Consider the following 25,302-nt stretch of genomic DNA (forward strand, 5'->3'; position numbering starts at 1 on the left):
AACGTATGCTTAGGAAATGTGCAGGATAACGATGTTATAACAAGATATTGGATGGGTAACGACGAAAATGCGAAATATTAACCAAAAAGGTTCAGTCTCAGTACTTACCCGAACGGGGTCAGGCTAGACTCGGACTCGGGGATAACTCGGCTTCGCTTTGACAGCGGGATGAGTTGTAATGGTTGTCCCTCTGATTGTACAGTGTTGTCCTATGGGAGCGGCCTATATAAACTAGCGCTTCGTGTTCTGGCTACTCGCAGTAATGGTCCGAGTTGTTACAACGCGCGCATCAAAAACCTCTTTTGCGCGCATGCAAAATTAGTGTGCACCTATCAAGCACCTCTAAAACAATCAAAGGCGCTTGATAACAACAAAAACCCCAAAGACCGCGCATCTCAGCAACTGAGGACCGCGTGCTGTCATATTTGTTTTGTTTTGTACAGGATTACGTTAGCACGCACTTTCCTGTCCATTCAGTTAGGCCTCATTTGGTATTATGCAGTGGCCAGTTAGAATGTGGCGATCACAAACTGCGTATGAATTGTCTGAAGTAGGGTCGATTTTTCCCGAGACCGAGTTAGTCTGGAGCCTTCTGGAATAAAAGTCGGTTTTCCTACTATTATTTTTCTCAAAATACTCCAAACCGACTCATCATTCCGGCAAACCGCGTCAGCCAGGTAAGTTTCTTAGTGGACTCTTTCGATAATTGCAAGAAAAAATGAAATGGTGCTAGACGGGTTCTCAAGCACTTACCGAAACTTAGTTTTCACTTTAATTATATTTTTGATCTGTCGACAATACTGTTTGATTTGATATCGATATCGCTTGGGGCAAATTATTTTCAGTGGAGCCCCATTTATATAATACATCTATTTTTATGATAGCTATGCCGTTTTATGTAATACATCTATTTTTATGATAGCTATGCCGTTTTATGTATTAAATACATCCATTTTTATAATATCTTTTGCCATAGAAAACAACAAACAACAACAACAACACAACATTCTGAACTATTTTGATGAACCACTTTTATTGTCTGACTGAATCAATGCATGTGATACGCTTTTCTCAAGAAGGAAGACATGTCAAGGAGGAAAGTGGCTATTGGGTGTCTGAATGAAGAGTCTAATTTCACATACAATGCAACACCAAACTGTCAAGCCCAGCGTGGCGGAAAAACCTTGCCAGAAACTGAACAATATGTGCGACCTTGCCTTCTCCCACTGTTTACAAATGTTACATAATAGAGGAAGTCATGGGTTGTGTAGTCTAGCCAGGGCAATGATGTTGTGCGATCATTGTTGCCTACGGACATAGTACATGTATGATAACATACTAGGAAATACATCACACAGTTTGCCAGTCGGGGTATTTGATATCTCCTGTACAACAATATTTGACCAAACTGTAGCAGAGAACATGGAACAGTCAGTCTCAATCGTTTGAACCTGGACACACATCTCAAAGTTTGTCACACTGTGTGAAAAACACAAGGAATTGCTTCAACTGTGAAAGCTGTAGCAAATTCAAACCTATATAAAGAATTATATAAAGTGAAATTATAGAAATGTTTCAACACAAAAGGAAATAAACTTCAATTATATAAAGTGAAATTATAGAAATGTTCCAACACAAAAGGAAATAAACTTCAATTATATGAAGTGAAATTATAGAAATTTTCCAACGCAAAAGGAAATCAACTTCAATTATATAAATCTATAGGAGCAAGTTGTATAATTGTTAAATTTGTGTACAGAATAGGGAATAGAAAACAAAAGATGCTGCTTGGCCATGAAAGCTAATCTGAATTTCTATGGAACGTCCAATTGCGCAATTTTTACTGAGGCATCTTTTCTCTTCTCATTTCACTTCATCATTTGCATTCAGATACAGTAGGCAACCAAAATACATCATTTGCAGTGAAAGGAAATCAAGAGGAACTACAGGAAAATCAATACAAATTCTTACCACTTAAAGCCTGCAGATCTATAGCAAGAGCTTTAGACTTGGATGCGGGCCTGCATGAAACTAAGTGCTCGAGCTCTGAAAAATTCCCACAACGATTACAGATAGAATTGATGCACCATGAGTTAGTATCAATACTGTTCTATGTTTCCTCTTCATCTCCAGATTGAATGTCATAACATAGCTTTGTTTATTCAACACAGATCCCTGTGCAAGATGGTCTGTTCTGCAGGGATCATTAGCCTTTCAGACATACTATGAGATGCATTTTCCATGTTCGTTTTTTCCCTACGCTATATGTTTAGCAGAATTAATGGCTAGTAAATCTCACATTCACTTGAAGCTTAAAATTGGGCAGTTTTAGTGTGAAGCAGCTCAGAATGCCATATTTTAGCAGTGTTACCTAGAACTCACACTGATATTTAATGTGCAAATTTTTCAAATGCACCAAAGCTTCTTAACCCGTTGAGGACGGACTTATTTTGCTACAACACGCATTTCCCATAGACACCTGCCCGAGTATACTTGGGACTCGTCCTCAGCGGGTTGATATAACTGAATATGCCTAGAGATTAGCAGCTGTTCTTACACCTTCATCTTTCAAGTCAATATGTTATTTATTTTGTAAGTTGATTTTGCGTTATAAATATAAATGTGTATTTATTTGTTGCTAAATTAAGTCCAAGACAACCGACAAGCCTCTTGGTGTGTTATACTAATACTGTCTTCCTGCTGGGTTTAGAGTGGGCCACATATGATGTAATGGTATAAAACGTCATGACTGAGTGTCTGTGTCAGGCACAAAGTTGTGTCACCTTGGGGCACCGTAGTTTCCCCACCGGTCCAAAGAGGGAGAGCCAATATTGAAAAGATTTCAAAGCACTTGGCATGCACCGTCCATAGAGACATGATTGGGATTCACGCTGAATACAAATTTGTGGGATACGAATATCAAGATTTGCATCATGATCCAATGAAATCTTAAGATTTTTTGCCACCATGGACATACGATCTCACTAAATGGCATGATCAGCATTGCGACCCATACCCCAAGAAATTTTGCAGTTATTTAGGAATTTTTGTAATTTGCACATCCACATGAGTTTCTCCATAATTGCTTTGATTTTGATACCTCCAGGTTCCATGATGTTCATAGACTGATGCATGATGTATCCATGTATCCACATTCATACAGAGCAGATAAGCTAAATTTGCCCATCACCAATCAAGCGATTATGCTGCACAATATTGTGACCTTCAAATGCAACCATCAATCTCGAGAGCTGTTTTGTAAGATGAAGGATCATTTCCTTTTGATATGTAAAAGGTTCACAAAAAGATGTTGGTGTGTTGCAGCTTTTCTTGTCGGTGCTCCACAATGATATTCTGTTGACAGTCTCATTTGTGCACTGATGTGCCAGCTTACAGGGAAAAATTTGGCAAATGTTGGGAGAGCTTGCAGAAGAGTGCTTTACCCTTAAGTTAAAAGTTGACACAAAGTGCATCCGTCGTGAAAATATCGGTATAGTATTTCAAAATGTTTTACACTCCCAAGGTTTTTACTTATCATAGAAGGAGGTTTGTGGCAACAGAGCATTGCTGATAGCTGGAAGAGGGGAGGTGCTATCTGCTCCATTTTGGCATCTTGCCACCTGGCATCTTAGGCTACGTATATCAAACTTGAGAAAGAGGAATCACGTTTCAAAATGGGTTTGGAACAGTGTTTGCAAATGTGGTTTGAAACGCGATTCTTGGGGAGCCGCGTTTATCTAACCATCATGCAATCGTGATTCGAGTGGTGTCACTGCGCAGCTGCTTTGCGCCGTTTGACCCAGGAATTAAAGGTCAATTGCATACCACCAAACATGCCTCCTCAGTCACACACAAATAATGGGTAGAGATCACAACCGGAAACAGCTGGGATTTGACCTTGAGATATAAACGCGTTTCAAAACGGCATTGTGTTTATCTACTCACAGAACGGTGATCATGGTCTCAAACGTGTTTCGAAACGCCCTTTGAAAGGCATTTCAAAACGACGTTTCTAAACGCCTTTGAAAACACGGTTGTGTTTATCTAACCTCTGAAATGCCTCAAACTCGTTTAGGATCGTGATTCCGCCTCAGAAATGTTTTAGATAAACGCAGCCTTATACACCAAGCCCACATAGAAATGTGCATCATCTCCACAAGTTACAAAGGCATTCTCTGAGAGCCTATAGGTAATGGCTAGATTAGGACAATTCTCACCCAGCTCCTCCCCTCCTCAGAGATCCATGTAGTTCTTTGGAAGAGAGAAAGAGAGAGCCAAAAAAGTTGAATAATTGGTGTCAACAGTTTGAAGATTTACCACCAGCAAAGCTTGACACCGGTGGTTTGTGCTGCAATTCTTGCATTTGATAAAGGTCCATGTCAATTATAAGAGAAGGGGAAAACTGTAAAAAGTTTCCTGATTTTGATGGAAATTTTAGCTAAAGAGAGTCAGTGGTGCAGATCCTTCTTTTGAGTCAGGACCCCATTAAAAGGATTAATTTCTCTGCTAGGACATTAATCTTTTTTGGTAAGTTGTTGAGTCATATTCATTATTTTATCCCCTTATTAAAAGTCTGTTTATGCCACTGGAAACTATGAAAGAAATGACTCTGAATTAAAAATAATGATGCTGATGTAAATGTGAAGAAAATTCAGTCTATGTATGAAATCTTAGCTTTCAGACTCGGAATCAGAAGGTATTATACTGCATTCTGAAGCTAATCATTGCAAGATAATACTGAATTACGGGTGAACAAAAGTAATTGCACAGATTGAATTCACTGGGAGACAGTGTGGTCCTGTGTGTCACCCTGAAGCTACTGTCTCTATCGGTGTGTGTGTGTGTGTGCTGTGAAAGGGATATACTAGTGTGCAGAAATATACCCTCCAGGAGATTTGAAATAAAAGAAGAAATCTTTTGTGCTCTTGATGTTGAAATATGAAGCTCCTCTCCTGTTACTCAATGTCCACACTGGACCCTCACTGTAAGGGATCCTTTTACCCCTTGTCTAGGGTTTCATACAGGCATGCCTGAGATAGCAGAATTCAGTCTGAGCAGTGTGGTACGCTCAGCTTTCAAATATGCGACAGAGGAACGTGTCGCAGTAGCAAAAGGATGTTTGACATATACACCATTGTGAGGGACTATTAGTACACTCCTGTAACTTCTATGTAGACCACATTTGAGAAGAAAAACAAGAAAAATGAAAGATAGATATAAATACATAATAAACTGGCATTCTTTTTAATGGAAAGATGTGATCCTTGATATGCAAGAAATACTTAGAGCATTGTAAGCACGTTTCAAACCAAACATAATTTTCAGACAATTGGCCTGAGCAGTGTCTAAGATATAGGAGGTATGGAATTGATACCAAGGGGAAAATTATTACAAATCAAGTAAGCAGTGTGTGTGTGTGTTAAAATGGTGAAGAAGGACTGCAAAATAGTGGCTATATAGAGAAAGTATCTCTAGGCCTACATGTAGACGGGAATACACTTCAAATCAATCAGACAAGACTGACGGAAAATGGTCGGCCAGTCCTTCTTGGCCTAACGGGGGTTGGACGGGGCATTATGACTGACGGACAAAGAAAATGGAAGGATGGGTCCTCTCATCAGCTCTAGTACATAGATGATTATAAGTATAAGTAGAAACATTGCTAGCCCCTATCCCAACCTGAGGCCCAATAATTGTGAAGGATCAAGCTCAAAATCCATTCTTATGAAACTGATTTTGGCTTTGACAAACCCCAGCTGAACACAAGCCAAGACTGATCTCGTAACATAGACAGAGTGGTGGATATTTTCATCCACAGAGAAAGTAGCTCACTGTGACTGACTTATTGAGAAAACACTTTAGAATGTCGCATCATATGTAATGCATGACTATTTACGATCTGTTGTCCTTTTTTTATATCTCATGGTCTGGAGGGAGCCTTCTATGCATAATAGAATATTTTTAGCCCAGAATGAAGGCTGCTTGAGCAAAAACTCTGGCTTCTCATACAAATGTGTGATTCTTATTTTTCTTTGTGTGTGTGTGTGTGTGTGTGTGTGTGTGTGTGTGTGTGTTGTGTATTAGATATGAAAGGGCTAAGTGAAAGAAAATGGCTACATCCATTTATCCACCCAACAAAGATTATCCCAAATTATTATTATAACTATTGTTCACATTTTGTATATATTTAACAAAACTTAACATCCATTATACTGATTCAAATTTTTACATTGGTTGCTTCTATCCCTAACTCACATTTTAGAACTATTTTGAAAGCACAAATGTTGGGTTTTTGTTTCATCTGCAAATGGTAAATTATGCCTTTAAGATGTGAAAGTTGTGTCGTGTTGTTGCCTGAAGTGTCACATTAGGCACAAGGACCGTCTGGGTCTCTGGTTTCCGAGTCTACAATGGGCTCTGGCAGATCATAACAATGACTCAAGTAATTGGATTGCACAGTTCGAACAAGAGGTGGCACTAGTATAAGAGATGATGCTATTCATAGTGTGATAAGGAAGCAGTGGCATTCAAAAGCAGTTTTGTGAGGACATGCTGTAAAAATGTTGGTGTGTACAACATCTTCTTGTGCTACTGTGCAACTGTCATTTTTATGTACTGTTACATCAGAAATCTGCGTTAATATGACTCTGTTCTGCAATGTAGTGTAGTGTAGTTTGATAGTTGTTCTCTTTCATTGTTGGTTGAAACCAATAACGTCACATATGTTTGAAAAGATCTCCTTTGGCATCAATGCCGGAAAAAAACCCAAAACAAAACACTGAAGCAGCCTTGTCCAAGTGTTCATAATGGAAGGTGGACATCAATAAACACTTAAGCTTTTGCAAAATCTAGACTGTTTAAGATAGTAGTGATTTTAATTCATGTGAATTAATAGCCAGCTGTTATGTGCAGTATCACAATCTGCTGTTCCATCTCTTTGTATGATTGAGGGCACCACTTATCGGCACCCTAAGGATCCGTAGCTTGTTATTTCCAAAAGTATAAGACAAGTTTACCTAAGTTTGGCACCAAATATACCGCAGTTTCGAACCCTTGGCTGCCCTGTTGATTTTGAATCTCCCTGGTGAAATAACGCCGTTTCAGTTTGTGCAATGCATTGTACTTTGTGCTGCTTAAATGGGTACCTTATGATCGGCATCCCACCTTCTATAGGTAATACACGTGAATTTCACAGTCATGCGTTGCATTTGTAACTTACTAAGTGGACGTGTAATTGAACCTTGTTTAGTTGTGTGTTTTCACCTCATTTCTGATTGTTTGGTCAGGCCATTGCACTTTCATAGCATATGGCGCATAGCCCCATGCCTACCTTTTCGTTCTGTATGGTATACTGCCATGATACACAGGGTGCCGATCGTAAGTTACTACAAGTACCCTGCTGATACATGGTACCCTTGCCATATACTTCAACCACAAGGGACTTTGTCTGCTCCATCTGGCCATCCGCATGTCTCCTGACCACTTGGGTTGTGGTCAGATGTTGAGGTTTAATCCTATTGTTGTGATTTTGGATATTCATGAAAGTCAACTGCTCTTGGAATAATACAATTCTGACTGCAACTTACTTGTTGCAGTGATCAAGGAAACTCTGATATACTGTAAAAGTGGAAATTTTCACGGTGTTGAAATTTTCGCGCATTTAGTGCAACCAGAAGCTAGCACGAAAATATAAGCACGCGAATATTTTTGCGTGCCATATGTTCCAGTAGCTGATTTCTTGATTCTGCGGAATTAAAATCACGCGAAACTCTTCTTACCTGGCCAAGCGCAAAAAAATTAGTCGCGCGAAAATATCCACTTTTACAGTATTGAAATGCCTATTTTGTAATTGAGCATTGTTGAATGCTCTTAACCTGAGAAAGCAATGGTCGACAGACTTCAGTTTATCTGATATAAAGTAGAAAGGCTTAGATCCCAAACAACAATTACTCACCAGTGCAGGTTGTCATAGTTGTTGTTGCCCAGACTGAATTAAATACAGTATACACTGAATATATCGTGAGGTTGTTATTTTTCTGAGTTAGGTGCTACTCACATTTTTAAAGACACAAGGAAATATTGACTCTGATCCAGATATGAATGTGATGTGGACACATGTACATTTCTCCATTAAGTAATGCATCCCAGAGCTCCATGAGCGTGAATTTAACCACTCGCGAAATCGTTGGGAAGTCCCAATTCCCGAAAAATTAGACTCGCTAGATATATTGCGTATATAGTATATCACTTGGTGGTCTTCTCTGATGCTGTGGTCCACCCCACCCCCATTTTCCTGATCAACCTAACATTATAGATGGATGCATAAACAGAAGCGGATGTAGAGGGGGGGTTGGGGGGGTTGCAACCCCCCCCCCCCCCAAAAAAAAAAAAAAAAAATCCGGGGACCATTTTTTTTTTAATCTTAACTTTTTTTTTGAAACTTGTAATTTTATTTTTTTCTATTTATGCATTGCACATGGCAATTACCTCTATACCAAAAATAGTGGTGTTTTAGATGCAAGAAAACGCCATTTTTCACACACAGATTTTCAAAAATTCTTCCTACTGTGGGAGGGGGGACACCCCCCTCCCACACCCTCCCCCCCCCCCTCACTCGCTCTGCTCGCTTGGGCTCGGTCGCTACGCTCCCTCGCATGCCGCTCCCAACCTCCCCCCCCCCCCTTTATAAAAAGCTAGATCCGCCCCTGATAAGTGTAAGTGTGTGTTCATATTGTACTATTTCTGTTGCATGATACTAGTTTTACTTTCATTCAGTACACATCGCACTGTAAACTGACATGCCCAACCTTTATGTTAAGCTTTTAAATCCTTGGGGAATTTTCTGCAAAAATAAATTGGTACCTTGGGATATTCACCTGGTATCCTATTGAAGCATGGCGAGATGGAACTGGTTAAATTCATTGACTCTCCACAAAATCAGAAAAAGTACAAAACCTTTGCTACTTTTAGATAGACAACAACTATAACGATCTAGCATATACGATAGTGTTGATTGCGCCTTTAAGACTTAACTGTGAATTATATTGAGTTAGGGGCTTTTAATAAGTTTCCGACTGACATAAGCATTTGTATCAACCCAACTATAGGGCTGACGTGGAAGAGAAGATTTTGTTCTACCTTGTAAAATACTGACAACTATTGATGTGGATTGTAATGAACAAATACAGAATCAAACCACAGGAATAGATACTGTATACGCTATATATTTCGCGGGGGTTTTATTTTCGCGAATTTCGCGAGTCGGGAGCTATTCGCGAAATTAACAACACGCGAAAATATTACCTTCCAAAATGAATCCCTTGCCCTGATGATACAAACATTTCAGTACTAGTATACCATGTCGCGGCTTACTGAACAGACCATACTGGCTAAGCTTGTTTACGTACATACAGCACGTCCACGTCTATACTTACAAGTACTGTAGAGAGCCAATCCATTATCGCAAGGGGACCACTCGTCAGAAATCTAGCGCGATGGAATTAACCACTTCAAAAATGTTGAATTCTAACTTACTAGTTCGCAGAGTTTGGTAAGTTTTTTTCATGCAGTGTATAACTAGTATCATTCTTATTTGCTAGTAAGTTGAAAATTCACACTTTCTTTGCCACTTCATATTTTCTCTGGTCCCCCAATCGCGAATTTAACCACTCGCGAAAATGTGTGATAGCGGCAATTCGCGAAAATTTATGTACGCGAAAATTATAGCGTATACAGTATATGCACCGTCTGGCACATGCTGATTCACTGCGACAGATATGTTGCAAGGGTAGTTGAGTACTCTAAAAGCGTATATTTTCACACGAACAATTGTTCGCGCTCAGCTGGGTAAGTTGAATTTTGCATGTTTTTAATCCCGCGGAATAGGGACATTGATTACTGGACGATATGGCATGCAAAAACATTTGTGTGCTTTTAATTTTGTGCTAGCTTCTGGTTGCACAAAATGCACAAAAATTTCTATCACACCACAAAAATGTTCACTTTTACGGTAGTTCAATGGATCCTCAAATTTGCCATCCCACGAAATCAACTGCATTGATATGTAACCTGATTATACCCCCCCCCCCCCCAAACGAAGTTTGAAGGGGGTATATAGGAATCAGCGGGCGGTCGGGCGGTCGGTCGGGCGGTCGGTCCGTTGCAAATCTTGCGTCGCGAACTACTTCCTCAGTTTTCAACCGATTCCCATAAAACTTGGCACAGATGTGTGCCTTGGGTTGTAGATGTGCAAGACATATTTTTTGACAGTACCCAAAAGTACGTTGCCATGGTAACGGCATATTATGGGCAAAAATGGGTACAAATCTTGCGTCGCGAACTACTTCCTCAGTTTTCAACCGATTCCCATAAAACTTGGCACAGATGTGTGCCTTGGGTTGTAGATGTGCAAGACGTATTTTTTGACAGTACCCAAAAGTACGTTGCCATGGTAACGGCATATTATGGGCAAAAATGGGTACAAATCTTGTGTCGCGAACTCCTCCCACAGTTTTTGATCAATTTTTATGAAATTAGGTACAGATGTTCATCTGAATATGTTAATGTGCAAGACACATATTTCCGCAGTGGCAAAAAGTGCGTTGCCATGGTAACGGCATGTTATTGGTAAAATATAGGGCAAAATGCTTCATGGCAAAACTGCTTCATCAGTGTTCTTCCAATTCTCATGGAATTCATATTGAATGTTTGTCTTAGGATATAGGTCAGCATGACACATTTCTTGACAGTGACAAAAAGTATGTTGCCATGGTAACAGCTCACATATTATGAGCCAAAATGATGGAAAATTTTGTGTTGCAAACTACTTCCTCAGTTTTTGCCCAATTTCCATGAAACTTGGTACAGATGTGTGCCTTTGGTTGTAGATGTGCAAGACGCATTTTTCGACAGTACCCGAAAGTACGTTGCCATGGTAACGGCATATTAATGGCAGAAGATCAAGGAAAGATCTTGCAGATTGAACTACTTCCTCAGTTTTTTGACCAAAGCTTATCAAATGTTGTTTTGACCAAAGCTTATGAAATGTTGTTTGGCGGGGGTATAACCAGTCGCTGTAGCGACATTTCTAGTTTTATATAGTTAATGGCACATTTTGAGACTGCAACACTATTGAGCAATTTAAAAGCATTGCTTGGGTTGTTAGTAATATTAATAGTACAAGTAATGATATAAATATAGTAGCAGTAATGATGATATAACAGTGACATAATAATCACACTAGTTCTACTTTAAAGGGTGTGTACAGTTCTGGTCGAGGTGAGGATTTCGCTTATAGCGTTTTGCGAGATATTCAGAAACCACTCTATGAGATGTCAAAGAGCATGCAGTTCAAAGGGGTATCAAAAGTTTATTCGATGGAAATCGGTTTTGAAATGGCTGAGATATCCAAAAACAAGGTGAAACAAAGAGATCCTAATAAAGTTGTGGCATGTCGCCTTTTATTATTAGCACTTTTTTGGATATCTCAGCCATTTGAAAACCAATTTTCATCAAATAAACGTTGAATCCTTAAAATTATGTGCTCTTTCATATTTCATAATAGGCTTTTCATTATCTCACTTAGGAATTTTCAAAACATGAATCCCCACCTCGACCAGTACTGTACAGTCCCTTTATTTAAACTTATAATAGAAGTAATGATTGTAACTGTTGTGTCTTATACAGCACACTTTCAATCAACTGATACTCCTGGTAGTCATGGTTGATACTGAATTTGATTTTATGTTCTATGAAATCTAGGTCAGCAGCAATGATTGTAAAAGTGTGCTGGCACAACTGTGCAGGAAAAGGAAGATGTGTGTGCTGTACTGGATGTGAAAAACATCTGTGAGGAGTCTTTGTTGTGTGATTAGAAATTGTTAGGCAATGGGGAAATGATAATCTGTGATAAGATGACCAGGTATAGAGACAGATAATATGAGACTACACAGAAAGAAATAGAAGGAAAGAGAGACCCAGGAGGATTTTCAAAGACCTCAGCAGTGCAATACCAGACCTTATTGTTGAGATGTTGTTTAATCAGAATGGTGCTTTATTCAATGCAAGAAATTTATTCCAATCTATTAAATTATTCGGGGCAAATGAAACTAAAGCATTGATGAATGCCATTGTAGTAGATATTGCTGATAGATGTATTGATATATATTGAATATATCCAAATAAATATAAGTCCATTTATCATATATATATATATGGGCAATGCATTAGTGTTTTTGTTTTCTGCAATGAAATTTTATTCAGGTGAATAAGTTGTCAAAACATACTTTCCACTGGAATTTAGAGACATTTCCCTGTACTTGGGAAATGAGTTGTTAATCTGGAATTTTGGGCTCCTTAAAACTTACATTGAGATATCTAAAATTCAAAAGGGGAAATGTTCTTGAGTGTTCTTGTACTTGGTTAGATAGAGAAAAAAAAATGTTTTCATGCCTTTTTATAGGACAGAAAGCTTTTAGAGATGTGTGTGTTGTTCGTAGATCACGTCTTTCTGAAAGAATGTCATGCAAATATGAGATGAAGATATGATATGAAAAAGTGCCGGAGTATGGTGTGGGTTTACAGATCTATAAAGCTCTATTTCATGCATCCAGGATGCAGCTGGCGCCTATTACCAAATATTGCCAAATTATTATTGTAGTAACCTGCAAAGATAAAGGAACAGAAAGGAGAGATTCCCTGAGTCGCTTTACCGCAGTGGCAGATCCAGAAGGGGGCACACCGGGCGCATGCTCCCTCTTTACTTTTTGTTTAAACAAAAGAAATAATAAAAACTAAATGGGGGGGGGGGCACATGCGCCCCCCTTTAATTTTGTAAAGGCACCTCCCCTTTATGGAATTCCTGGATCCGCCCCTGTTTTACCTTAGGCCTAACCGAAGTGAATGTGTGGGACCATTTTTTTGTATAGAAAAAAAGAAGAAAGTTTTATCTTTGGATTACACTGTTCCACTGCTGATTCTTCCTATTCATAAAATTTGAATAAAATACAAAAATAGTTGTGTGCGAGGTTTGTCTTTGCAGGCACACAGTGCTCAAACCCAGTGGATATTATTTGCCCAAAGCTGACACGAGATTTCCTGTTGAAGTTAATTAGAAGAGCATTTACTTACAAGAGCATTGGTATCATTTGAAGGTTTCATTTTTACTTTCTTGGCTATTATACCACTCTGCAGTTTCACAATAGATGACGGCGACAGTCATATCTTCCCGCAATGATTCAAAACTGAACGTACAGTGTATACAATGTCCTACAGATAAGATGATAAATGACACTCAGTAAGTGATATCCTTCTGCATCATGACTGGTATAAATGAACTATTATGAACTAGTTATCTGGGGATTAATAATGTTAAGGAAGAAAATGTCAGAGGCTGAGAGAATGACACAATGAATGATGTACTGGCTTCACAGAAAATCCTGTACTTCCTTTTTCATCATATGATTTAACATGGAGAATTTGGTTATAGTTCGTTAATCTTACGGTTCGTAATTCTGAAAATGAATTATGGTTTGTTATGTAAGAGGTTTATACTGTAAACGTGGAAATTTTCGCGGTACATTAATTTTCGCGGATTTCGCGCTACGTTCGGCTAGCGCGAATTCAAAAACGCGCGAATATATCTTCGCAATTTTCTATGCACATTTTTTCGTCGATGATACTGCTCCGTAGTACAGACATGTTTACGCATATAGCAGTATCATTGCACGCGCCGCACGCACCGAGCCCATGGCCGATTTGTGTGCTACATCTCCGCGACTACAGTACATGTATCGAGTAAAATACGTGTACAGTGTACTACGTACATAGTGTAGTTGAGCGCTTGGACACTCACACTCGCGCCGCTAGCGCTCGCTACGTCGCTTTCATACGCTGGCATCGCTGGATGAAAACAGCGACTGTGTATTAACCCGCTGCGGAGCGCGAATTCAAGAACCCGCGAATATGTTTTCGAGCCGCTCAGCGCGAAAAATTAATCGCGCGAAAATATTGACGTTTACAGTAATCCAAAAATGATATAATATTTGTAATTTGAAAGGTGCATTAATACGCTCCTATTTTTCATTTTCAGATTAATGAACCTTATTTCATTTTCATGTTAACAAACGTTATTTTATTTTGGATTAACAAACCTTTGGAATAACAAACCTTACTCTCTTTTCGGATTGATAAACCTTTAGAATAACAAACCTTCAGAATAATGAACATTACCCATGAATTTTTGTGTTGTGCTATTGTACTCTTGCATGTGTTCAGTTCTAGTTCAAGAGTTATGATCGTATCATATATCTACCCTGTGTCATAAATAATTTTGTAACTAGTGCAAGGTACAATAATTTCAGTTTGTTTGGAAAGCATAAATTTCAAAGTATTTAGCATAAATTCTAAAGTGCTCAGTCGATTGCTTGTTCCCAAGCTGATGCTGAGGTAACCATGATTTGGAAAAGGATAACTAACTGAAGATTAGGAGTACCTGCCTACTTCATCATCTAGGTGAAGATCTCTAATCCAATAATCAACCAGTGTGACACAACAGTGTGTTAAAGGTCATTATACCAATGTATAATGGTCAGTTTTACATATTTGTGCAATGTACGTTTGAACATTTTTTGAAGATTGGAACAGATGAGAGGAGAAAAACAAGATTTATTATGATGAAATTTTCAGTGTCATTTGAAGATTCCTTGTGTAATTGTTATAATTTTGTGGTTCAACTTCAATATGATTTCAAGGGCACAGGATATAGACTCTAAGTATTTTTAGGCTGTAAATATTTATGAACTATTGTGTCACAGTTTACTAGTAAATGGTGTCAAAGTGTGATTTGGTACCACACAGGTCACAGATAAGAGGAGCTCTTTAAAATTGTGCTGCTGCATTGCATGTTTAAACAAGATTGGTTGACAAAATCGCTACACACTGTAGTTTGGGAGTGAAATACACGCCAGGAGGTAGAGGGTATAGGGTTGATGCTCTTTTATTACTCTGCTACTCTTTTAATGACACCCCTGTCAAGATATGAAACCGCATTTATGGCTCCCAGTAGTTCAAAGGCTGAAGTCTTTTGGGGTTAAAAATCCATTCAGTCCAGTGGACATTGTCACCATGATTATATGATTTAGTGTCATTGTTTACAACAGTAGAAATGTATCATACACAAGGCAGCAACATCAAAGATTTTTTAGGACGATGTCAGAGTTTAAAAGGAAGAACAGTCTGTATGTAAAATCCACATTTTGTTTTATTTTTAGAGATAAAATCCAAAATCTGATAAATGGCATGTGTTGCCATGCAGGGAGGTAATCAGCTGATAAGATTTCATTTTATAGATATCGCAAGTTTTTTTTTTTATATATGCAGCTGAGTTGAGATCCTGGTTGATAGATAGCATCAAGAAATTTAGCTGCTTATGCAGTGACTGATCTATATAGCAACGAGCTATTAACCACACCCACCAGCCTATTGATGATTGCATCAATAACATTCCTACCTATTGCACATCTATCCATCACCATGAGCCCTTGTGACCGGTCAACGCATTGCATACATGTATGTTGCCTTGAGTATATTTTTTTAGGTGGAAATGTGCGCTTTATAAGAGTCTCACTATTATTATTGTTATAATCGTAAATCCTACCAAGAGATCATGTGTCAGGCTTACTCAATTACATGTAATGATATGAGAAGGAGAGACAAGAGTGAGATACATTATAAATTGGCTCATTATCACATGGTAATTTACCCTTCATTATATACATACACCAAGCCAAATATCACGCAACAACTAAAGAGATTGTATAGTTTTGATTTAGATGGGGATTCAGCTTTTAACTTTTTGCGAGATTGATTAGAAACCACTTATGAAATATGAAAAAGCATACAATTCTAAGAGGAATTCAAAGTTTATTTGAAATAGCTAAGGAATCCAGAAGCAAAGTAAAACAAAGCAATCCCAATGAAAGGTGGGTCCCCTCTTTTTTAAGGATCACTTTGTTTTGGATATCTCGGCCATTTCAAAACCAATTGTCATCAAATAAATTTTGAATTCTTCTTAGAATTGTATACTCTTTCCTCTTAGAATTGTGTACTCTTTCATATTTCATAAGAGGTTTCTCATTTTCTCACGAAAGTTGGTAACTTGACGCTCTGGCCATCTTAACCAAACCTATATCACCCCTTTAATTTCCTCCATTTTGGCTTCTTTTTACTTTCAGTACCCCACATTGATGCCAACCTGCTAGCAGCTGCCAGAGGCCAAATTCAGTCGTCCTCCTCCTCCATGGATCTCAAGGGCTCGCCCCCTCCACCCCTTACCACCACCGCCACCAATGTTGTCACTCCGCCACCCCATAACGGCGGGGGAGGGGGATCAGACATTCTGCCCTTCCTACCACCTGTGCCGGGCTCGCCCATCTCTCAGAGCACGTGGAGCTCCCATCCGGTCTGCAGCAACCCCAAGGATGCCATCACGCTCTCAAACATCGACCGCTACCTCAGCGGAGGCGGGGGTTTCCAGGAGGACGCGAACCTCGCCTCTCTCCTGGAGTCGTCCCCAGCGCCCAGCGACCATTACGCATCATCCGGCAGCGTCAGCAGCCCTGGGTCAGACTCCTCCTCGGCCCTGTGGGACTGTGTCTTCACCCCCATCAAGCAGGCCATGGGGGTCGGGACCAGGGATCAAAAGTGTCCCAGTCCCAGTGAGTCGGACAGCAGCGGGGTCAGCTCCGCAGGCTCGGTCAATGATGTCTTGGCAGAGACCTTGTCTGAAATGATGGTGGGTTTTTGAAATTGTCCAGCATGCATATTCAGATGTATTTGCTACTTGATATAAGATGTTTGATGTATCTAATATATTTAGTATATGTGATGTATTTCATCAGCTTTGGACCTGAAAACAAAATTTACCTGCAGATAATATTATAGACACAAAATATAAAAAATGAAGATGATCGTGAAGCGTAGGTCTGCGAATACATGGTACTCTTTCCGTGCTTTCCAAGGCATATGCTGCACCAATATTTAACTGTATAAATTTTTCATGCAAGACTTTTTTTTTCTTGTAGAAAAGTACATTCATGAGCACAAAATATAATTCATGTTGTTTCCAGATTACCTAAATCAGATGTAGAATAACTCTGGTTTTATGCTATCTGTATTTTTTATTACTTATGAGAGTAGATTAATTTTGTATAATATTGTTTGATATACTTTGATTCATGGAGAAATCAGTGTTCTTTTTTAATAGTGAAAGTGAGAAAATTAGTTTATTTGGACACGTGTAGAGGAAACCTTTTAAGCTATTGGGTACTTTTGTTTTTGCCTTGTTTGTCTGATTTTAAACACAGGGCAATTTGAGTCTTGCAGGTGAGCACAATTTCCGTTACCCAGTCAATCAGATGACCAACAATGGATTTAACTCAGTGGTGCCAAACAACTCGTCCATGATGCTGCTCCAGGGGGGAGCTCCCGGTGTCTTGCCCCAAAACTTGGCCTTCCTCGATCAGAACCAGGCCCTGTATCGGACTCTTTCCATGGCTCCAAACCAGGCCCCCTTGGCTCCCCCCGCGGTCCCGCCCCAAGCTCCCTCGACCCAGCTCCTCGACTTCAACGATCCAAACGTCCAGGCGTTGACGAGGCAACTCCTGCTGGATCCCAAGTTTAACACACTGGAGAAGCTCTTTAATGCACTCCCTACTGACCCTAGCAACATTGAGAAGCTAGCCAAGCTCAACAGACAGGCTGCGGGTATGCCTTCTCATCATTCTTCTTCCTCTTCATTTTTTCTTTTTCGTTTCCTTCTTCCTCGTCGTATTGCAATTAATATTACAATTATTGACATCGTTATCATCAACACTTTTTCAATCATCATCATCATCCTTAGTAGCAGCAGTAGTATTGTTGAATTATTTCAACATCTTTATTACTACTACTATCGCTGTCACTATTTTCAAGACTGTTATTTCTTTACCATTTTTTCAAAAACAAGTGATACTGGTAAAGAGGCTTCCAAGGTTGTAGACTTAACTTAAATATGTACAACATTTCTGGGTTAACACGGTGGCAAAGGTTAAATGAGATTTTTATGACATAGACTGTTGGTAGAGAGAATTCCAAGAAAAGTTACTTGAAATTATCATGCATTTGAGCAAGAAAGTTCAGTAGCTATGCTTTGAGCAATCAATTTATAAGATGTAGAGGGATGATAATATATGCAAATTTTGTATGCAAATTTTGTAATTCTTTAAATTTCTTCTACCATACCACATTTCCCCATTCCCAACCCCTCCCTTTCTGTCCCAAACATACCTCATTGATTCCTTACTCCATCTCAACCCTTTCCCATCCTCTCCCCAATCCTTTCAAACCCCTCCCCACTCTCTCCTCACCCTCTTATCATCCCCCCATTCTCCCCAAAACTTGTCCAAACCTTCTCCATGTTCTCCCCCAACCTTTTTTAACCTTCTCCTGCACTCTCTCCCAAACCATTTTTAATCCTTTCTCCCCAACTCAACCAAACTTCTTCTACACTCCCTCCCATTCTCCACAAAATCTTTGAACCCATATCCACTCTCTCCTAACCTCGTCATGCCCCCCCCCCCATTTTCTCTACCAAACTTATATCCCCCTCCCCATTCTTCACAAAATCTTTTCTAACCCTTTTCCACTCTCTCCCAACCACATGTTATGCACCCCCACCATTCTCTACCAAACCACTTTTAACCCCTCTTAACTTAACTGACACATACCCCCTCTCTGTCTTGCTCGCTCTCGACTCCTTTCCACCAATTCTCTGTGCCCTCTAACCATCCCTCTCCCTACTCCCCATTACCACCCCCTTCCCAATGCCCCAGCCATTTGCCAACCAACCTGTACCTGGAGTGGGCAGCTGCCGCCAAAGGTGTACCGCAATCCCATCTACTCCTGCAAAGTATTCCTGGGTGGTGTTCCCTGGGACATCACAGAAGGTGAGCGTGAGATGCAGTCTGTTAAAAAGGTGCATTCCTTTTGTGTCTTTTTAGAATAATTTCATGAAATCTTGTTCTTTATTTTTCCATTAAAGGATAATCTTCAGTTTTAAAACAGTACCACGGGGTGTGGCATTCTTAGCCCATATCCGCTAGAGCACGACGTAATGTAGTTTACAAGCTGTTGGTGCCAGGCTATTTCATACACGCTCACAAACTGTGCTGCTGTCTCAAATTTTCCCCTGAATAATAAAACTGGACAACTTGTTTCTAATGGAGGGGAAATGATACTAAAAGTTTTCAGTAATTTTTAAATGAAATAAAAAGCTAACCCCATGTCACTCAAGAATTGGAATTTTGAATATCAGTTGGATTTTTTTTTTTTTTTTTTTGGGGGGGGGGGATGGGGGTTGAAGTAAATTCACTGCAAACTTATAGTAATGTTTCCCCTCCATAGTAAAGACGTTTCCAGTTTTATTATTCAGAGTAAAGGTCTGAATTACCCTACCTCTACAATATACCAGCTTATGAAAGGAATCGAATTCTCAGGAGTGCAGAGGGTTCACATGAACTTTAAAGATTAGAATACTAATAGGGTGTTTCCTCGTATATCAGAGGCAAAAACAATTTTAGAACCTGTGGCCAGGAAGAGACTAGTGTTCAGATGTCTAATTTATTCTGCAAACGCTGAGTGGTCAGTGCTGTAGTTTGTGTGTAGGTATTTTATAGTTCAGAATTAAAACCTGTTGTGACAGTTTTGCTATTAGAATACCCTATGCATTGAATGAAACTGAAACATATGTCTTGGCATTCAAGCAAACATGCTATTCTCGGAGACACCATACTTGGTGAACAGAAACCAACTGCGCTGGGCTATCATGTTACTCCATGCCATGCCATATGGCAGGCATTCTGTACTATATCCCAAAGGCAGAGTCTTTGTGTTAATGGCAGCCCATCAAATATTTATCCAAGTATTGAGGAAAAATTAATCAATGATGACAACTACAAACTGTCTCGCTTCTGGTCTTGATCCAGACTTTTGCAAATATGTAGGATGGGGTGGCTGACCTGCAGGGCTGTCTGAAAGTTAGACAAATGTCACAGAATTAGAATGGAAAAAAGGGGAGAAATTGTACATGGCTTGCATAACGGAAATGTTTTATCTAGGGAACAATAATTACATCACACACAGTGCCAGAAAAATTAACATGGAGATATTAAAGGGAAATGAATTGGGGTGATTTATGACCAGCATCTGTTGCACATGAGTGGAAATTGCTGCATCACATTAGGCTGTGTTGTAAGTGCTATGACCAGATCGACCACAAAAATAATCCAATAAAACAAACAAAAAGGTAATTTATTAGCTCCACTGATGGGCAGATACCCAGCATTCGGAATTAGATAACAGCGCAAATGTTTACAACAATATCCTATTAAGCGATCCACTGCGTTGGGTTGATGAGTTAACTCGTAACGGAAGAGCCAAATTATATTCTCAACTCCAGAAGTTAACACAGTGTAAATTAGCAGTAAGCGCAATGTCTGTATGCAATTATATAAGTAAATAGTAGGAGTGCATTACTGTGTAACTGTTAGAGAGTGATGCATGAAAATACAAAGATGTGGAAGAGGTTTAATGTACTATTGCCAATTTACCTCTACAGTGGGGCAGAAATTAACTCGTAAGCTCTAAATGTTTTCAGTCATAGGAGGAAGGGGGGCAAAAAAGTTCACATTTAATGATAAGAGGACATTTGAGAAAATATTTGTGTGTGATTGGCTGATGCACTGGCAATGAATTAGGTATTTTCTTCTGTCATGACATCTATCTACACATCTTGAAGCACCAAAGGTTCTGTATGTGATGCAAATATTTACTGCTTTGATAGATTTTAACACTTGGCAGTATTGAAATCTTGCACAGAATCTAGATCCTTGTTTTTGTGGTGATATCAGTAATATTCACAAAATGGCTTTTCCCCAAGTCTGTGTGTTTGTTTTAAGGACCATACTGTATAAAGAGACTGAGATTTACCATCACAATCAAATCACATTGCAGTGCACAAGTTTTATTCCTGATGAGACAGTTTCTGTAGGTGAATTGGAAACTAATTATTAACTACTATTACAAACTACTATTAACAGTCGTCTGGTAAAATATGTATTTGCAGATTTTTAAATGTCTTCAAAAAGAATATGTGATAAATTTGAAATTCAAGACACACCCTCACTTACCACACACATTTGCTGTGATCATTGATGAAATCTGTTTTCTACAAGTTTTGGGTTTCCCTACTGATTTCTTTTGCAGAGAATCTGCAACTATTCCTCCTGTGTTAGATTCCCAGACAAATCCATCAAAAAATCCCCAAGATACCAGGAGAAAGTTGGCAAGCTTGTACTTGAGTAGATGCAAGTGTCACCATGCAAGATTGTCTGCCTATTTGATACACAATTTCTTTACCCTCTCAAATTCAAACCACCATATGGCTACAGACTTTGCTACTAGCTTATTCAACAATTTCTCTTACCAATATGGCCGATAGTATTCAGATTAGGAACCAAGCACAATAAGATTTTGATTGATGCAGAATATAGGCACAAAGGGGGAAAATTATCCACGTTACTTACAGTGTATGGGAAAGGAATGCTCTGTTTGTTCCACACTTTTAGAATGAATTAGTATCGATTAAATTTTTGTTTTAACATCCTCCTGTTATATCTCATCTGTTTTCTTCACTGTGCTTGTTTTCATATATATGACCTGTTTTTCATTTGTTTTGTTAGGGGCAACTTTGCAGTGAAACATAACATATCTCAATTTTTATACTTCTTCAGACATTGGAATGAAGAGTAATGTGCATGTACCTAAAATATCTGATCTTTTCAGTTATCATGTCTTTAGTATGGAGGTATGATAAGTTATGGGACCTCACTTTGTAAAGTATTATTTTGACATCGGCATTTTATCAAGGAATGTAGCAAGTTCATGGAAGGGCTCCAGGGAAATGTCTTCACATCTTCCTCTGATGTCATCAGTCATGAAAATGTCTCTACCATGCACTAACTTGTACATTTGCTGATTATAAAGGGAGTTTCAGGCAATAAAGATCTATTAACCCATTGAAGACGAGTCCCGAGTATACTCGGGCAGGTGTCTGTGGGAAATGTGTGTTGTAGCAAAACCAGTCTGTCTTCATCGGGTTAAGGAGCACCCTGGCAACAGTGGCTTTTGATGATGATGATAAATCATAGATAGGGACAAAGACAATGCAATTCACGAGTGATTAATTATTTACATTTGGAAGGACTTTCTTTTTGTATCTTAGGTTTTTAGCTCACCTGAGCCAAAGGCTCAAGTGAGCTATTGCGATCGCCCTTCGTCCGGCGTCCGTCGTGCGTCGTGCGTCGTGCGTCGTGCGTCGTCCGTCGTCCGTCGTGCGTCGTGCGTAAACCTTTTACATTTTCATCTTCTTCTTGAAAACCCCAAGACCGATTTTCATCAAACTTGGCAGGTAGCATCCCTAGGGGGTTAGGAACTCAATTTGTTAAAATGGGCACCATGCCCCACCCAGGGGGCCCCCAGGGGGGCCCAAACCCCCCAAAATTAAGGAATCTGTAAAAATCTTCTTCTCTAGAACCAGAAGTGATAGAGCTAAGTTAATACTATGAGTTAGTACATTGATGACTGTAGTTTCAAGTTTGTTCATGGCAGAATCAGGGGTGCCCCCCTTGGGACCCAGGGGAGGGGGGTGGGGAAGGGTTCTAATGGGGCCTAAATTGTACATTTTCATCTTCTTCTTGAGAACTCCATGACCCATTTTCACCAAACTTGGCAGGTAGCATCCCTAGGGGGTTAGGAACTCAATTTGTTAAAATGGGCACCATGCCCCACCCAGGGGGCCCCCAGGGGGGCCCAAACCCCCCAAAATTAAGGAATCTGTAAAAATCTTCTTCTCTAGAACCAGAAGTGATAGAGCTAAGTTAATACTATGAGTTTAGTACATTGATGACTGTAGTTTCAAGTTTGTTCATGGCAGAATCAGGGGTGCCCCCCTTGGGACCCAGGGGAGGGGGGTGGGGAAGGGTTCTAATGGGGCCTAAATTGTACATTTTTATCTTCTTCTTGAGAACCCCATGACCCATTTTCACCAAACTTGGCAGGTAGCATCCCTAGGGGGTTAGGATCTCAATTTGTTAAAATGGGCACCATGCCCCACCCAGGGGGCCCCCAGGGGGCCCAAACCCCCCAAATGAAGGAATCTTTAAAAATCTTCTCTAGATTCAGAAGTTATAGAGCTGAGATAATACTATGAGTGAGTACATTAATGACTGTAGTTTCAAGTTTGTTCATAGGAGATCCAGGGGTGCCCCTCTTGGGTAGGGGGGGGGGGGGTGGTTGGAAGGGTCCAAATGGGGGCCTGAATTGTACATTTTCATCTTCTTCCTGAAAACCTCATGATGGATTTTTGTCAAACTTGGCAGGTAGCATCCCTAGGGGGTCAGGATCTCAATTTATCAAAATGGGCACCATGCCCCACCCAGAGGGCCCCAGGGGGCCCCAATCCCCCCAAATTAAGGAATCTTAAAAAAAATTGGGCCCTTATTGTACATTTTCATCTTCTACTTGAGAATGCCTGGTCAAATTTTGGTAGAGCTGTGAATAATTTAGGTTAGTGACTGCGTGAAAGGTGAACTTGCGATACTCAGGTGAGCGCTAGACCCGCGGGTCTCTTGTTTTTTTTTAAATACTGTCTGCATAGTCCTCCTTTGAAATGATATTAAGTAGTACGGCAAGACAAGGACTTTGCTTGTGCTGCATGACATTTACAGCACCCATAAACATATATCACAACTAGTTTCATCTCAAGAATTCCTATGGACTCCACAAAAGGGCTACATTTCACACATAACTCGATGCAACATAAAGGGATGTAATGCTGGATCATGCATGGACCCAGTAGCAACCACTGTACATACAAACTGTATAAGCCGAATATTTTGCAAAGTTTTCATTTTTGTGAATTTCACGAAAGTCGGGTGCTATTCACCAATTTAAAAACATGCGAAAATATCAACTCTGATCTTGACAGGAATGTGATATGCATGCATAAATTTCTCTGTTCAGTGTTGTACTTTACAATCGTGAATTTAACAAATTGTCAGTAAGTCTTTATTTGTGAAAAATTAGACTTGCTAAATATATAGCGTATACAGTAAAAGCCAGTCTACACCTGATGTACGGGCATACATGCAGTTGATTTAATGCTTTACTATTATCAATACTGTGGACCAGATGATTTCTAGGCAGTAGGCATTGAACGTCACATATCAATATAATAAACAAAGAGATGAAAGTATAGAATATATTTCTCGATAAATTCCATAGATAATACAGTGGAAATCCCTTTTAGAATGTGACAAATAAACAAAACTATAGATGTTGTAAAACATGTCTGATTTATTTCTCACATTATATTATAGGCAGTATGAAGTGATATTATCACAAATGTAAAATCAAAGGCGATACGTGTTGCCGTTTTGTAAAAAATAAAGCCAGGTCCAGATCCAGGTCTGGGTCTAACACTAAATGGCATCATGTACCTGGTTACATCATGGTCTAGAAAGAGAGAGACAGCACAGTGGGTCACCATGGAAACAGCAATGGGCAAACTAATCATCCAAGGCTCATTAATTTCCAAATCAGCACTGTCTTGCAGTTAAAAAAGTTTACCCCGTCAACAAGAGATCATGCTCCAATAATTTTTGTTGTGGGAGAGAGAGAGAGACTGGGAGAGACTAAGAGAGAGGGAAAGAGGGCTGTTACTACTCATTAACCCTCGTGCCTAATGATAGTGAGAGTAACAATGGTGTATTGAAGTGATTGTGTTTTTGGATTGTATTTGCATACATTTCAGCTGGTCTGCAGGCATCGTTCAAACCATTTGGGATGATTCGTGTGGAGTGGCCAGGAAAGGACGGAAAGCATCCAAGGTACCCTCCCAAAGGTAAGACCATCTCTCCCCTTTCCTCCCCTCCCCCTGCCCTTCCCCCTCCCCTCCCCCTCCTTCTTCTCTCCCCCCCCCCCCCCACATGCTTAATGATTAGTGATTACGGCCTCATTTATTGCTGTCAAGAATTCTAATCTTTATTGGCTACGCATTTCCTGATGACTTGTCATTTGTGAACAAAATTAATTTGTATATTTGCGTATGTATGAGTATGTGAGTGTGTGAGAGCGTGTGTGTGTGTGTGTGTGTGAGGGTATATGTGTGTATGTGTATCTGTTGGTAAGTACTAAAGTGAATATCTG

At 39.6% G+C, this 25,302-nt stretch overlaps 1 protein-coding gene across 1 annotated transcript in view; it reads left to right on the top strand.

Annotated features, from left to right (window-relative positions):
* LOC139734700 (cytoplasmic polyadenylation element-binding protein 1-like) overlaps positions 1–24,997 on the top strand; it is a gene marked incomplete at its 3' end in the record, with an annotated part of 29,096 nt that extends 4,099 nt beyond the window's left edge. Inside the window, exons 3-6 of the mRNA XM_071645493.1 lie at positions 16,233–16,792; positions 17,364–17,763; positions 18,870–18,983; positions 24,908–24,997. Of these exons, the coding sequence (XP_071501594.1) occupies positions 16,233–16,792; positions 17,364–17,763; positions 18,870–18,983; positions 24,908–24,997 (1,164 nt within the window). The remainder of the gene's footprint in view (positions 1–16,232; positions 16,793–17,363; positions 17,764–18,869; positions 18,984–24,907) is intronic.
* Positions 24,998–25,302: the final 305 nt, after the last annotated feature.

This window comes from Diadema antillarum, unplaced genomic scaffold (genome assembly GCF_040938485.1).
Source record: "Diadema antillarum isolate AM-2024a unplaced genomic scaffold, OU_Dant_1.0 seq00000541_RagTag, whole genome shotgun sequence".
Classification (NCBI taxonomy): domain Eukaryota; kingdom Metazoa; phylum Echinodermata; class Echinoidea; order Diadematoida; family Diadematidae; genus Diadema; species Diadema antillarum.